The 15,264-nt window shown below is 64.2% G+C and overlaps 1 protein-coding gene across 1 annotated transcript; it reads right to left on the bottom strand.

The window, feature by feature from the left end:
- Positions 1 to 1,549: 1,549 nt before the first annotated feature.
- LOC133212391 (low-density lipoprotein receptor-like) lies at positions 1,550 to 14,334 on the bottom strand. Its single transcript, XM_061353761.1, has 17 exons — positions 14,271 to 14,334; positions 13,152 to 13,274; positions 12,486 to 12,608; positions 11,563 to 11,934; positions 10,620 to 10,742; positions 9,694 to 9,807; positions 9,485 to 9,607; positions 9,166 to 9,291; positions 6,222 to 6,393; positions 5,601 to 5,828; positions 5,397 to 5,515; positions 4,707 to 4,846; positions 3,713 to 3,854; positions 3,248 to 3,382; positions 2,769 to 2,852; positions 2,101 to 2,264; positions 1,550 to 1,573 (listed from the first exon to the last, which is right to left on the bottom strand). Exons 1-17 carry the CDS (start codon positions 14,332 to 14,334, stop codon positions 1,550 to 1,552), a joined length of 2,376 nt encoding a protein of 791 aa, XP_061209745.1.
- Positions 14,335 to 15,264: the final 930 nt, after the last annotated feature.

Below are 15,264 nucleotides of genomic sequence, written 5' to 3'. Positions count from 1 at the left end.
GGATAGGGGGTATGGGGATATGGGATAGGGGATAGGGGATGGGGGATATGGGATAGGGGATGAGGGATATGGGATAGGGGATGGGGGATATGGGATAGGGAATAGGGGATGGGGGATATGGGAAAGGGGACATGGGGTAGGGGTATAGGGGATAGGGGACATGGGATAGGGAATAGGGGATGGGGGATATGGGATAGGGGACATGGGGTAGAGGATATGGGACATAGAACATGGGATATGGGCATGGATACAGATATGGGGCATGGGACATAGAACATGGGATATGGGCACGGGATGGGGGATGGGGAATATGGGATCTGGGGGGCTCCAGCTTCACCCCCCCGCCCCATCTCCCAGAGCCGCCGGGTGACACCGATGGAGCCGATGGTGATGGAGACCCCCCCCGGGGGGGCAGCAGCAGGTGGGGGGGCAGGTTTGGGGTCCTGGGGGGGGGATGGGACAGGTTTGGGGTCCTGGGAGGGGGATGGGGCAGGTTTGGGGTCCTGGGGGTGAATGGGGCAGGTTTGGGGTCCTCTCACCCCCTTTCCCCCCCCAGCTCCTCCGATGACAGCGAGTACCATGAGGCGGAGGAGGGGTGAGACCCCCACACGCGTGTGCGACACGTGACCCCCCCAATGTGCGTCACGTGACCTTCCCCATGCGCATCACGTGACCTCTTCCATGTGCCTTCCAGCCACCCCCAGCCCCCTGCGGTGCCGCCGCGTGACATCGCGTGACGTCATACGAGAACCTCGTGACGTCACAGAGCACCCGGTGACGTCATCACCCTGCATCCCCCCCCCATTTTTGTATGCCCCCCCCAATAAAGCACTGACCCACACCAGGACCCACAACCGGGGGCACTTGGGGGTCGGGGGGGGGGTAAGGAGGAGGCAGCACAAGGGAGGGAAATAAATAACCCCTGTATTGGGTCTGGGGGGGCTCCATCACCACAGGCCCCCCCCCCCAAGGCCACGTTTTGGGTTCAGTTTCACAGTTTTTGGTTCAAAGCAGCACCTGCTGCGTGTGCTGGCGTGCATCACGCTCGAACACGCGTGGTCCAGGCTGGCCGCATCCAACCTCATACGGCCACATATAAACCACACGTGACCACATATAAACCACATGTGACCACATATAAACCACACGTAACCACATACAGCCACATGTGACCACATACAACCACATGTGACCACATATAAACCACATGTGACCACATATAAACCACACGTAACCACATACAGCCACATGTGACCACATACAACCACATGTGACCACATATAAACCACACGTAACCACATACAGCCACATGTGACCACATACAAACACAAACATGAACACAACCGCATCCAACCACATTTGACTGCATCCAACCACATGTGACCACATACAACCACACGCAACCACATGTGACCACAGCCAACAACATACAACCACGTGTAGCCACAGCCAACCACGTGACCACAGCCAACCACGTGACCACAGCCAACCACGTGACCCCATAGGAGCGGGTCGAGACCCGCACATGCGTGACTGCGCGGTGCCAAGCTCAGGCCACGCCATCCTCCAGCACCTGGGGGGAGACACAGGGGGGGTCAGGGCCCCACTGGAGCCCCCCTGCCCCATAACCCCCCATAGGAAGCCTTCCCTGCCCCATAGGAACCCATAAGGCCCCCCCCCACCCCATAACCCGACATTAGAGACCCTTCCTGCCCCATAACCCCCCATTGGAGACCCTCTGCCCCATAACCCCCCATAGGAAGCCCTCCCTGCCCCATAGGACCCCATAAGGACCCCCCTGCCCCATAATCCCACATTGGAGACCCTCTCTGCCCCATAACCCCCCATAGGAGACCCCTTCTGCCCCATAATCTGCCATTGGAGCCCCCCCCAAACCCCATAGGACCCTATCAGAACCCCCACCCCCTACCCCATAAGCCCCCATTGGAGCCCCCCCTCATCCCCATAGGACCCCATTGGATCCCCCCCGCCCCACAGCCCCCCATTGGAGCCCCCCCACCCCATAGCCCCCCATTGGAGCCCCCCCGCCCCATAGCCCCCCATTGGAGCCCCCCCGCCCCATAGGACCCCGGTGCTCACCGAGGGGGCCCGGGGCACCCCCAGGGGCTCCTCCTCCTCCTCGTCCCCCCCTGGGCCCCCCCCCTTGCGGAACACGGGGTTGCTGAAGCTGATGCTGCGGGTGCTGCGGTGCCGCCACCAGCGCCAGAGCCCGCGGGCACCGGCACCGAGCAGAGCCAGGGCCCCTGCGGGGGGGCAGCGTCAGCGGGACCCCGTGGGGAACCCCATAGGGACAATGGGGACCCCCCATAAGGGACAATGGGGACTCCCCCATAAGGGACAATGGGGACTCCCCCATAAGGGGCAATGGGGACCCCCCATAAGGGACAATGGGGACTCCCCCATAAGGGGCAATGGGGACCCCCCCATAAGGGACAATGGGGACACCCCCATAAGGGACAATGGGGACCCCCCCCATAAGGGGCAATGGGGACACCCCCATAAGGGACAAAAAACAAACCCCCCCAACAAACACAATGGGGACCCCCCATAAGGGACAATGGGGACTCCCCATAAGGGGCAATGGGGACCCCCCATAAGGGACAATGGGGACCCCCCCATAAGGGACAATGGGGCCCCCCCCATAAGGGGCAATGGGGACCCCCCCATAAGGGACAATGGGGACCCCCCAATAAGGGACAATGGGGACACCCCCATAAGGGGCAATGGGGACCCCCCCCCACACGTACCCAGCAGCAGCATCACCGCGAGCACCGTCGAGGCCGTTCTGCTGCCACCGGGACCCTCGGGAACCACGGCACCGCCGCGGCTGCCTGGGGAGAAGGAAAGAGCCCCATGGGGGGGTGTGGGGCTGGGCTATGGGGCTGGGCTATGGGGCAGGGCTATGGGGCAGGGCTATGAGGCTGTGCTATGGGGCAGGGCTATGGGGCAGGGCTATGAGGCTGGGCTATGGGGCTGAGCTATAGGGCTGGGTTATGCGGCTGGGCTATGTGACCAGGCTATGGGTCTGGGTTATGGGGCTAGGTTATGTGGCCGGGCTATGGGGCCGGGCTATGGGGCTGGGTTATGGGGCTGGGTTATGGGGCCGGGTATGGGGCTGGGTTATGTGGCCAGGCTATGGGGCCGGGCTATGGGGCTGGGTTATGGGGCTGGGCTATAGGGCTGGGTTATGGGGCTGGGTTATGGGGCCGGGCTATGGGGCTGGTACCTGCGGTGGCGTTGCCGGATGTGCCGGTGCTGTTGGGGGTCCCGGGGGTCTCAGCGCTGGGTGTGGGCTCCGGGCCCCCCTCATGGGCACTGGGGGGGGGCTGTGGGAGGACCACGTCCAGGGGGGGCAAGGGGGCTGCAGGGGGGGAACAGGGGTGAGGAGGGAGAAGGGGGATGAGGGAATGGGGATGGGATGGAAACAGGGACACGGACACAGGGGATGGACAGGGATGGACACGGGATTGACACGGATGGACATGGGATGGACATGGGAAGGACACGGGATGGACACGGGATGGACATGGGAAGGACACAGATGGACACGGGATGGACATGGGAAGGACATGGGAAGGACACGGGATGGACACGGGATGGACATCATGGGATGGACACGGGAAGGACACAGATGGACATGGGAAGGACATCATGGGATGGACACGGGAAGGGCACGGCTGTGCCATGGTACCTGTGGGCTGCCGCAGGGGATGCACCAGCACCAATCCCTGCACCGGGAACCGCTCCTGGAGCAGCCGCTGCGGCCCCGGCTCCGAGTGGAGCCCGAGCCCGAACACGGCCCCGAGCTGGGAATCGCTCCAGTAAATCCGGTCCTATGGGAATGGGAATGGGATGGGATGGGGATGGGGATGGGATGGGGATGGGGATGGGATGGGGATGGGGATGGGATGGGGATGGGGATGGGGATGGGATGGGATGGGGATGGGGATGGGGATGGGGATGGGATGGGGTGGGGATGGGGATGGGGATGGGGATGGGGATGGGATGGGGATGGGATGGGGATGGGGTGGGGATGGGGATGGGATGGGGATGGGGATGGGGATGGGATGGGGATGGGATGGGATGGGGATGGGGATGGGGATGGGATGGGGATGGGATGGGGATGGGTGGGGATGGGGTGGGGATGGGATGGGATGGGGATGGGGATGGGGATGGGATGGGGATGGGGTGGGATGGGGATGGGGTGGGGATGGGGATGGGATGGGGATGGGATGGGGATGGGGATGGGGATGGGGATGGGGATGGGGATGGGATGGGGATGGGGATGGGGATGGGGATGGGGATGGGGATGGGGATGGGATGGGGATGGGATGGGGATGGGGTGGGGATGGGGATGGGATGGGGATGGGGTGGGGATGGGGATGGGGATGGGATGGGGATGGGGATGGGGATGGGGTGGGGATGGATGGGGATGGGGATGGGGATGGGGATGGGATGGGGATGGGATGGGATGGGGATGGGGATGGGGATGGGATGGGGATGGGATGGGATGGGGATGGGGATGGGATGGGATGGGGATGGGATGGGGATGGGATGGGGATGGGGATGGGATGGGGATGGGATGGGGATGGGGATGGGATGGGGATGGGATGGGGATGGGGATGGGGATGGGGATGGGGATGGGGAATAGGAAGGGGGACCCTGGAGGGCCCGGGGGCGCTCACCTCGAACACGGTGATGGCGAACGGCTGCACCAGCACCGCAGGGTCCCTGAGCAGCGTCCGGCGCCGGCCCCCGTCCACGTCCACACTGGAGAGCGCATGGAGCCGAGCGTCCACCCAGAACAGGCGCTGGGAGGGCAGATCTGGGGCAGAGATGGGAGAGGGATGGGATGGGGATGGGATGGGGATGGGATGGGATGGGATGGGATGGGATGGGATGGGATGGGGATGGGATGGGGATGGATGGGATGGGGATGGGGGATGGGGATGGGATGGGATGGGATGGGGATGGGATGGGGATGGGATGGGGATGGGGATGGGATGGGATGGGGATGGGATGGATGGGATGGGATGGGATGGGGATGGGATGGGGATGGGGATGGGATGGGATGGGATGGGGATGGGATGGGATGGGATGGGGATGGGGATGGGATGGGGATGGGATGGGATGGGATGGGGATGGGATGGGATGGGATGGGGATGGGATGGGGATGGGATGGGATGGGGATGGGATGGGATGGGATGGGATGGGATGGGATGGGATGGGGATGGGGATGGGGATGGGGATGGGATGGGATGGGATGGGGATGGGGATAGGGATGGCTTGGGGATGGGATGGGATGAGGATAGGGAAGGGATGGGAATAGGGACGGGTACAGACAGGGATGGGACCCAGGCACCCCCAGAGCTCACCCAGGGTGATCCCATTTGGCCACTCCACATCCTCGGTCACCAGCGTCACCACATCAGAGCCATCGAGGCGGCTCCGGGCGATCTTGGGGCTGGCTCCCCAGTCCGTCCAGTACAGGAAACTGGGGGGGGACGGGGCAGAGCTGTCACCCCCATCCCCCCATGGCCCCCTCCCCATCTGCCCCCCCCCCATTGCCCCCCCCGTACCCCTGCAGCGGGTCCAGGGCGATGCCGCAGGGTTTGGCTCCCTCCTCCCGCAGCAGCGTCCGGCTCCAGGCACCGCCGGCGTCTGCCACGGCCACGGCCCCGAGCACGGGGTCGGTCCAGTAAAGGAGGTGATGGAGCCAGTCCAGGGCAATGGAGTCCGGGGTCCCTGAGCCCAGCTCCAGCACCGGGACCTGCTGGGGGGCATCGGCTGTGGTGGAGAGTGGAGACCTGCGGGAGGGAATGGGTGGGATTGGGATGGGATGGGGATGGGATAGGGATGGGGATGGGATAGGGATTAGGATGGGGTGGCGTTGGGATGGGGAGGGGGATGGAGTTTGATTGGGATGGGGATAGAGTTTGATAGGGATGGGGATGGGTTTGGTATGGTGATGGGGATGGGATGGGGATGGGATTCAGTGGGATCAGATGGGATGGGATGAGAACGGCATAGAATGGGGATGGCATTGGGATGGGAATGGGATGGGGATGGGAATGGGGATGGGGACGGGGATGGGGATGGGAATGGGATGGGGATAAGAACAGGACAGGAGGCAGTGGGATCGCATGGGATGGAGCTGGGGCTGGGGCTGGGGCTGGGGCACGGCCCCGGGGGTCGCTCACCGGAAGATCCGTCCCCGGCTGAGGTCGGCCCAGAACACGGAGCCGTTGCCCACGTGCACGTCCAGCGCCCCGAGGTGCTTGAGCGGCCCCAGGAGCCGCCGGTACCGGGCCCCGTCCAGCGCCACCTCCCGCAGTTCGTGGCGCAACGAGAACAGCAGCGCCGGGGGCGGCCCTGCGGGAACCGGGCGTGAGCTGCGCCGCCCCGTGGACACAACGGGAACTGCAGCGTCCAACATGGACACACATTGAACCGCAGCGCCGCCCCGTGGACACAGCGGGAAATGCAGCGCCCAACATGGACACACATTGAACCGCAGCGCCGCCCCGTGGACACAGCGGGAACTGCAGCGCCCCATAAACACACATTGAACCGCAGCGCCGCCCCGTGGACACAGCGGGAACTGCAGCGCCCCATAAACACACATTGAACCGCAGCGCCGCCCCGTGGACACAGCGGGAACTGCAGCGCCCCATAGACACACATTGAACCCACCCCCCACACACAACCACCCCATACACACATTGAACCGCAGCGCCGCCCCGTGGACACAGCGGGAACTGCAGCGCCCCATAAACACACATTGAACCGCAGCGCCGCACCGTGGACACAGCGGGAACTGCAGCGCCCCATGGACACACATTGAACCGCAGCGCCGCACCGTGGACACAGCGGGAACTGCAGCGCCCAACATGGACACACATTGAACCGCAGCGCCGCCCCGTGGACACAGCGGGAACTGCAGCGCCCCATAAACACACATTGAACCGCAGCGCCGCCCCGTGGACACAGCGGGAACTGCAGCGCCCCATGGACACACATTGAACCGCAGCGCCGCCCCGTGGACACAGCGGGAACTGCAGCGCCCCATAAACACACATTGAACCGCAGCGCCGCCCCGTGGACACAGCGGGAACTGCAGCGCCCCATAGACACACATTGAACCGCAGCGCCGCCCCGTGGACACAGCGGGAACTGCAGCGCCCAACATGGCCCACACACATAAGACGCCGCCCCGAACAGCGGCTGCACCCCCATAGACACACATTGAACCGCAGCGCCGCCCCGTGGACACAGCGGGAACTGCAGCGCCCAACATGGACACACATTGAACCGCAGCGCCGCCCCGTGGACACAGCGGGAACTGCAGCGCCCAACATGGACACACATTGAACCGCAGCGCCGCCCCGTGGACACAGCGGGAACTGCAGCGCCCAACATGGACACACATTGAACCGCAGCGCCGCCCCGTGGACACAGCGGGAACTACAGCGCAACCCATAGACACACATTGAACCGCAGCGCCGCACCGTGGACACAGCGGGAACTGCAGCGCCCCATAAACACGCATTGAACCGCAGCGCCGCCCTCTGGACACAGGGGGAACTGCAGCGCCCCATAAACACACATTGAACCGCAGCGCCGCCCTCTGGACACAGCGGGAAGTGCAGCGCCCCATAAACACACACATTGAACCGCAGCGCCGCCCCGTGGACACAGCGGGAACTGCAGCGCCCCATAAACACACATTGAACCGCAGCGCCGCCCCGTGGACACAGCGGGAACTGCAGCGCCCAACATGGACACACATTGAACCGCAGCGCCGCCCCGTGGACACAGCGGGAACTGCAGCGCCCCATAAACACACATTGAACCGCAGCGCCGCCCCGTGGACACAGCGGGAACTGCAGCGCCCAACATGGACACACATTGAACCGCAGCGCCGCCCCGTGGACACAGCGGGAACTGCAGCGCCCAACATGGACACACATTGAACCGCAGCGCCGCCCCGTGGACACAGCGGGAACTGCAGCGCCCAACATGGACACACATTGAACCGCAGCGCCGCCCCGTGGACACAGCGGGAACTGCAGCGCCCCATAGACACACATTGAACCGCAGCGCCGCCCCGTGGACACAGCGGGAACTGCAGCGCCCAACATGGACACACATTGAACCGCAGCGCCGCCCCGTGGACACAGCGGGAACTGCAGCGTCCAACATGGGCACACATTGAACCGCAGCGCCGCCCTGTGGACACAGCGGGAACTGCAGCGCCCCATGGACACACATTGAACCGCAGCGCCGCCCCGTGGACACAGCGGGAACTGCAGCGCAACATGGACACACATTGAACCGCAGCGCCGCCCCGTGGACACAGCGGGAACTGCAGCGCCCCATGGACACACATTGAACCGCAGCGCCGCCCCGTGGACACAGCGGGAACTGCAGCGCCCAACATGGACACACATTGAACCGCAGCGCCGCCCCGTGGACACAGCGGGAACTGCAGCGCCCAACATGGACACACATTGAACCGCAGCGCCGCCCCGTGGACACAGCGGGAACTGCAGCGCCCAACATAGACACACATTGAACCGCAGCGCCGCACCGTGGACACAGCGGGAACTGCAGCGCCCCATAAACACGCATTGAACCGCAGCGCCGCCTCGTGGACACAGCGGGAACTACAGCGCAACCCATAGACACACGTTGAACCGCAGCGCCGCCCCGTGGACACAGCGGGAACTGCAGCGTCCCCGTAAACACGCATTGAACCGCAGCGCCGCCCCGTGGACACAGCGGGAACTGCAGCGTCCAATATGGGCACACATTGAACCGCAGCGCCGCCCCGTGGACACAGCGGGAACTGCAGCGTCTCCCATAGACACACATTGAACCGCAGCGCCGCCCCGTGGACACAGCGGGAACTGCAGCGCCCCCCATAGACACACATTGAACCGCAGCGCCGCCCCGTGGACACAGCGGGAACTGCAGCGTCCAACATGGGCACATGGAACTGCAGCGCCGCCCCGTGGACACAACGGGAACTGCAGCATCCGCCCCATAGACACACATTGAACCGCAGCATCCCCCCCCCCCCCATGGACCCTCCCCATCACCAGACGCGGGGTGAGGGGCTCAGAGGGGGGGTCCGGGACTCACCGAGTGCACGGCAGGCGTTGGTGCTGGGCTCCAGCCTGTACCCCTCCCCGCAGCCGCACTTGAAGGAGCCCGGGAGGTTCTGGCACCGTTGGCTGCAGGTGGTGGGGTCCTGGCACTCATCAATGTCTGTGGGGGGGGGGGACACAATGGGGGTCAGGGGCAGCACATGGGGTCCCATGGATGGGGTGGGTCCCATAATGGGGTTCTATGGGGAAAAGGGGGAGGCAGCACCCACCTAACCCTGACCCTAATGGGGTCCTATGGATGGGGGGGGTCCCATAATGGGGTTCTATGGGGAAAGGGGGGGGTCAGCACCCACCGAGGCAGCTCCGTCCATCGGGGCCCAGCCGGAAGCCATCGGGGCACCGGCACTCGTAGCCAAGGGGCAAGTCCCGGCACACGTGGGAGCAGCCCCCGTTGCCATCCAGGCACTCATTGACCCCTATGGGGACAACGGAGCCCAAATTGAGGGGTGGGGGGGGACACCCCCAAGCCCATTCCCCATTGGAGGTGGGGGTCCATCCTTACCGCACTCCTTGAGAGGCTCATCCGACCAATCCCGGCAGTCGCGGCGCCGGTCGCAGACGCGCTCCATGGGGATGCATTCACCGGAGCGGCACCGGAACCCGGCGCAGGCGGTCACTGGGGATGGATGCAGGGATGGATGCAGGGATGCATGGATGGATGCACGGATGGATGCATGGATGGATGCAGGGATGCATGGATGGATGCACGGATGGATGCATGGATGGATGCAGGGATGCAGGGATGGATGCAGGGATGGATGCATGGATGGATGCAGGGATGCATGGATGGATGCATGGATGGATGCATGGATGGATGCATGGATGGATGCAGGGATGGATGCAGGGATGCAGGGATGGATGCAGGGATGGATGCAGGGATGGATGCAGGGATGGATGCAGGGATGCATGGATGGATGCATGGATGGATGCATGGATGGATGCATGGATGGATGCAGGGATGGATGCAGGGATGCAGGGATGGATGCAGGGATGGATGCAGGGATGGATGCAGGGATGGATGCAGGGATGCATGGATGGATGCATGGATGGATGCATGGATGGATGCATGGATGGATGCAGGGATGGATGCAGGGATGCAGGGATGGATGCAGGGATGGATGCAGGGATGGATGCAGGGATGGATGCAGGGATGCATGGATGGATGCAGGGATGGATGCAGGGATGCATGGATGGATGCAGGGATAAACAAACAAACAAACAGGATGCATGGATGGATGCAGGGATGCAGGGATGGATGCAGGGATGGATGCAGGGATGGATGCAGGGATGGATGCAGGGATGGATGCAGGGATGCATGGATGGATGCATGGATGGATGCATGGATGCTCACACACACATAGGGGGTGTCAGACCCCCTGCCCCCTATGGGACCCCCCCCCCACTATGGGGCTGCCCCACTGCTCTCACCGTTGCCGCACTCGGCCTCGTCGCTGCCGTCGGCGCAGTCCTCGGTGCCATCGCAGCGCCGCAGCCCCGGCACGCAGCGCCCGTCCCCGCAGCTGAACTGCTCCGGGGGGCACAAGGCGGGGGCTGGAGGGGGATGGGGGTCAGAGCAGGCCGGTGCCCCCCAAGTGAGCTGCACCCCATAGGGGATCCCCCGCAACCTGCACCCCAAGGTGCAGCAGGGATTGGGGGGGGGGACACGGAGGAATTGGGGTGCTTATGGGGGTCAATGGGGTGAAGATAGGGATCAATAGGGTGCAGGGGAGTCAATGGGGTGCAGATGGGATCAATGGGGTGCTAATAGGTATAAATGGGGTGCAGGGGGCTCAATGGGGTGCAGCGTCTCTATGGGGCACAGATGCGGTCCCCCAGGGTGCTCTATGGGGCGCAGATGGGTCTCTATGGGGTCCCCAGGGTTCTCCATGGGGTCCCCCAGGGTTCTCTATGGGGTCCCCCAGGGTGCTCTATGGGGTCCCCCAGGGTCTCTATGGGGCGTAGATGGGTCTCTATGGGGTCCCCTAGGGTCTCTATGGGTCTCTATGGGTCTCTATGAGTCTCTATGTGTCTCTATGAGTCTCTATGTGTCTCTATGGGTCTCTATGTGTCTCTATGGGGTCTCTATGGGGTCTCTATGGGGTCTCTATGGGTCTCTATGGGTCTCTATGGGGTCTCCATGGGTCTCTATGTGTCTCTATGGGTCTCTATGGGGTCTCTATGGGTCTCTATGGGTCTCTATGGGGTCTCCATGGGTCTCTATGTGTCTCTATGGGTCTCTATGGGGTCTCTATGGGGTCTCTATGTGTCTCTATGGGTCTCTATGTGTCTCTATGGGGTCTCTATGGGGTCTCTATGGGGTCTCTATGGCTCTCTATGGCTCTCTATGGCTCTCTATGGGCTCGGCTCTCACCGCATCCCCTCTCGTCGCTGCCGTCGGCGCAGTCCTCGGTGCCGTCGCAGCGCCAGCGCCGGGGGAGGCAGCGGCCGGAGCCGCAGCGCAGCTGCAGGGGGGGGCAGGCGCGGGGGGCGCGGGGGGGGCCGCAGCTCGGGGCCGCCTCGTCCGCGCCGTCGGGGCAGTCCCGGTCCCCGTCGCAGGCCCAGAGCCGGGGCACGCAGGAGCCGTCGGGGCAGCGGAAGGCGGCGGCGCCGCAAGGGGGCGCTGGGGGGCACCCGGCCTCGTCCGCGCCGTCCTCGCAGTCCCGGTCCCCGTCGCAGGCGAAGGCGCGGGAGATGCAGGAGCCGCTCCCGCAACGGAGCTGATCCGGGGGGCAGGAACGGGGGGCTGGGGGGGGGAGGGGAAAAGGGGGAGTCAATGGGGGGGGGGGATGGGGGGGATGGGGGGTGGGTCAATGGGGGGGCACGAGGGGGGAAGGGGGGGATGGGAAATGGGGGGGATGGGGGAGATGAGGGCTATGGGAGGCTGTGGGGAGCAATGTGGGCCATGGGAGATATGGGGGCTATGGGGGTTATAGGGAGCAATGGGGGGTATGGGGGCTATGGGAGGCTATGGGGAGCTATGGGGGGGTATGGGGGCTATGGGGGGTATGGGGGGTATGGGGGCTATGGGGGCTATGGGGTCTATGGGGGGTATGGGGGGTATGGGGGCTATGGGGGCTATGGGGCTATGGGGGGTATGGGGCTATGGGGGCTATGGGTGTGGTGGGGCTATGGGGTATGGGGTACTATGGGGCTGTGCTAGGTGGCTCTATGGGGGCTATGGGTGCTATAGGGGCTATGGGGTATGGGGGCTATGGGGGCTATGGGTGCTATAGGGGCTATGGGGTATGGGGTCTATGGGGGCTATGGGTGCTGTGGGGGCTGTGGGGCACTCACGGCACTGCAGCTCGTCGGAGCCGTCCTCGCAGTCGCGGTGCCCATCGCAGCGCCAGAGCAGGGGAACGCAGCGGCCCCGGAGCCCCCCGCAGGGGAACTCGGATGGGGAGCAGGACACGGAGCCTGGGACAGGCACAAGCGCAGGGCACACATGGGACACGCATGGGACACACACGGGACACGCATGGGACATGCATGGGACACACACGGGACACGCATGGGACATGCATGGGACACGCATGGGACACGCATGGGACACGCATGGGACACTCATGGGACACACACGGGACACAGGACATGCATGGGACACATGGGACACATGACACATACACGGCACATAGCACACACATGACGCACTCATGACCCACAGCTGACACACACCTGACACAACACATAGCACACATGACACACACGTGACACACGACACACACAACACATACGACACATGTAATACACATGACACAGAGGACACGCGCATGACACACGTGACACACACATAGCACACACGTGACACAGCACACGTGACACACACGTGACATACAGCACACACACACGACACACACATAGCACACATGGCACATAGCACACAGGTGGCACACAGGTGACACACCCCCACGTGACACACCCCCACCCCACGTGACCCCCCACGTGACCCCCTGCACTCACTGCAGCTCTCCTCGCTCTCATCGGCCCCATCCCTGCACTCGGCGCTGCCGTCGCAGACCCAGGCCCTGGGGATGCAGGCGCCGTCCCCGCACTGGAACTGCCCCCCCCCGCACTGGGCGGGGCCTGCGGGAGGCGTGGTCACAGCAAAGCCCCTCCCCCCCGGTACCGGGGCTTTGCCATGGGAGGGGCTGGGGGTGACCGGATGACCCGGGCCGACCTTTGCTCCCCCTGACCCTGACCTGGAACCAGGGTGGGGCCCGGGGATAGAGCTGGGCCCTGCTTCCCATTCCCGGTTTTCCAGCCCCATTCCCGGTATTTTTAGTCCCATTCCCAGGTTTTCTGCCCCATTTACAATTTTTCATCCCCATTCCCGGTTTTCCAGCCCCCTTCCCAGGTTTTTCAGCCTCATTCCCAGGTTTTCCAGCCACATTCCCAGTTTTCCAACCCATTCCCATTTTTCCAGCCCCATTCCCAGTTTTTCATCCCCATTCCCGGTTTTCCAGCCCCATTCCCAGGTTTTTCAGCCTCATTCCCAGTTTTCCAGCCCCATTCCCAGGTTTTCCAGCCCCATTCCCGGTTTTCCAGCCCCATTCCCAGGTTTTCCAGCCCCATTCCCAGGTTTTCCAGCCCCATTCCCATTTTCCAGCCCCATTTCCGGGTTTTCCAGCCCCATTCCAGGGGTTCCCAGCCCCATTCCCGCTCCCGGCCCCACCCGCAGCCCCCGCTGGGCGTGGCCACCCCTCTCCCTGCCGGGCGCGCCGCTCTCTCATTGGCCAGCGGGGCGTTTCCCCGCCGGGTGGCCAGTCCGCGCTCCCGCCAATCAAAAGCGCGTCCGCCGCAGGGCGGGGCATTGCGCGGGCCGTGATTGGCTCTTGGCGGCCCCGCGATGGGAGGGGGGGGCAGGACCGCGCTTCCTTAACCCCGCCCACCAGCCCCGCCCTCCGCCCGCCACCATGGGGGGGGGGGTCCCGGTGAACGGCGCCGGTTCCCCCCTCCCCCCTCCCCTCCGCAGGTGTTGGGGGGGAGGGGCTGAGCCCCGGTGGGTCCGGATGCCCCCGTTTCCCCCCCCCCATTCCCCATCCCCGGTCCCGGTCCCGCTCCCCCCCCGCCCTCCGTTACCTCCTCCCGGTGCCGCCGCCGCCGCCGTCCCGAGCAGGAGCAGCCGCAGCAGCGCGGGCCCCATCCCGGGGGATCCCAGGCTCCGGGACCGGGATCGGGACCGGGATCGGGACCGGGATCACGATCGCGATCGCGGCTCCGCTCCCATTTCAAGGGCAGCGCCGGGGGGGCGGGGCCTCGCGTGGGGTGATTTCAAACGGGAACACGTCACGGGGGGGGCGTGGCCGGGCGGAGACACAGAACTGACTCCGCCCCCCACACACCCCGACCCCCGCAGCCACCGGACACGTCCGGACTCAAAGACCCCCCCCCAGCGCCCTCATAGAGCCCCATTGAGACCTCATTGAGACCCCATTGAGACCCCATTGAGACCCCATACAGCCACATTGAGACCCCATAGAGCCCCATAGAGCCCCAGAGCCCCATTGAGACCCCATACAGCCACACTGAGACCCCATTGAGCCCCATTGAGACCCCATACAGCCACATTGAGTCCCCATTGAGACCCCATTGAGACCCCATACAGCCACATTGAGACCCCATAGAGCCCCATTGAGACCCCATTGAGACCCCATACAGCCACAGAGACCCCAGAGCCCCATTGAGACCCCATTGAGACCCCATACAGCCACACTGAGACCTCATTGAGCCCCATTGAGCCTCATTGAGACCCCATAGAGCCCCCATTGAGCTCCCATAGAAACCCCATAGAGAACCCATAGAGCCCCCCCAAGCCCCCCCCCCAGCCCCATCAATTGCATTGATTTCCTCTTCACTTCCTTTATTACTGCTTGAAATCCAGTGACAGCGACAGGCGCCGGCGGGGGGGGGGGCGGACCATGGGGGGGGCACCCGGGGGGGGTCACCATGGAGGGGGGGCACCATGGGGGGGGCACCATGGGGGGGCACTCGGCTGTATAAATATGGAGGTTTTATACAGGGCGCAGCTGCGGGGGGGGGGGGATGTGGGGCTGAGGAGTTGGGGGGCGGGGGG

Source organism: Neopsephotus bourkii, unplaced genomic scaffold (assembly GCF_033783945.1).
Source record: "Neopsephotus bourkii isolate Nb327-2 ecotype Australia unplaced genomic scaffold, CSIRO-AGI_Nbou_v1 NB_694, whole genome shotgun sequence".
In the NCBI taxonomy this organism is placed as follows: domain Eukaryota; kingdom Metazoa; phylum Chordata; class Aves; order Psittaciformes; family Psittacidae; genus Neopsephotus; species Neopsephotus bourkii.
This window is presented reverse-complemented; position numbering and strand designations above follow the sequence as displayed.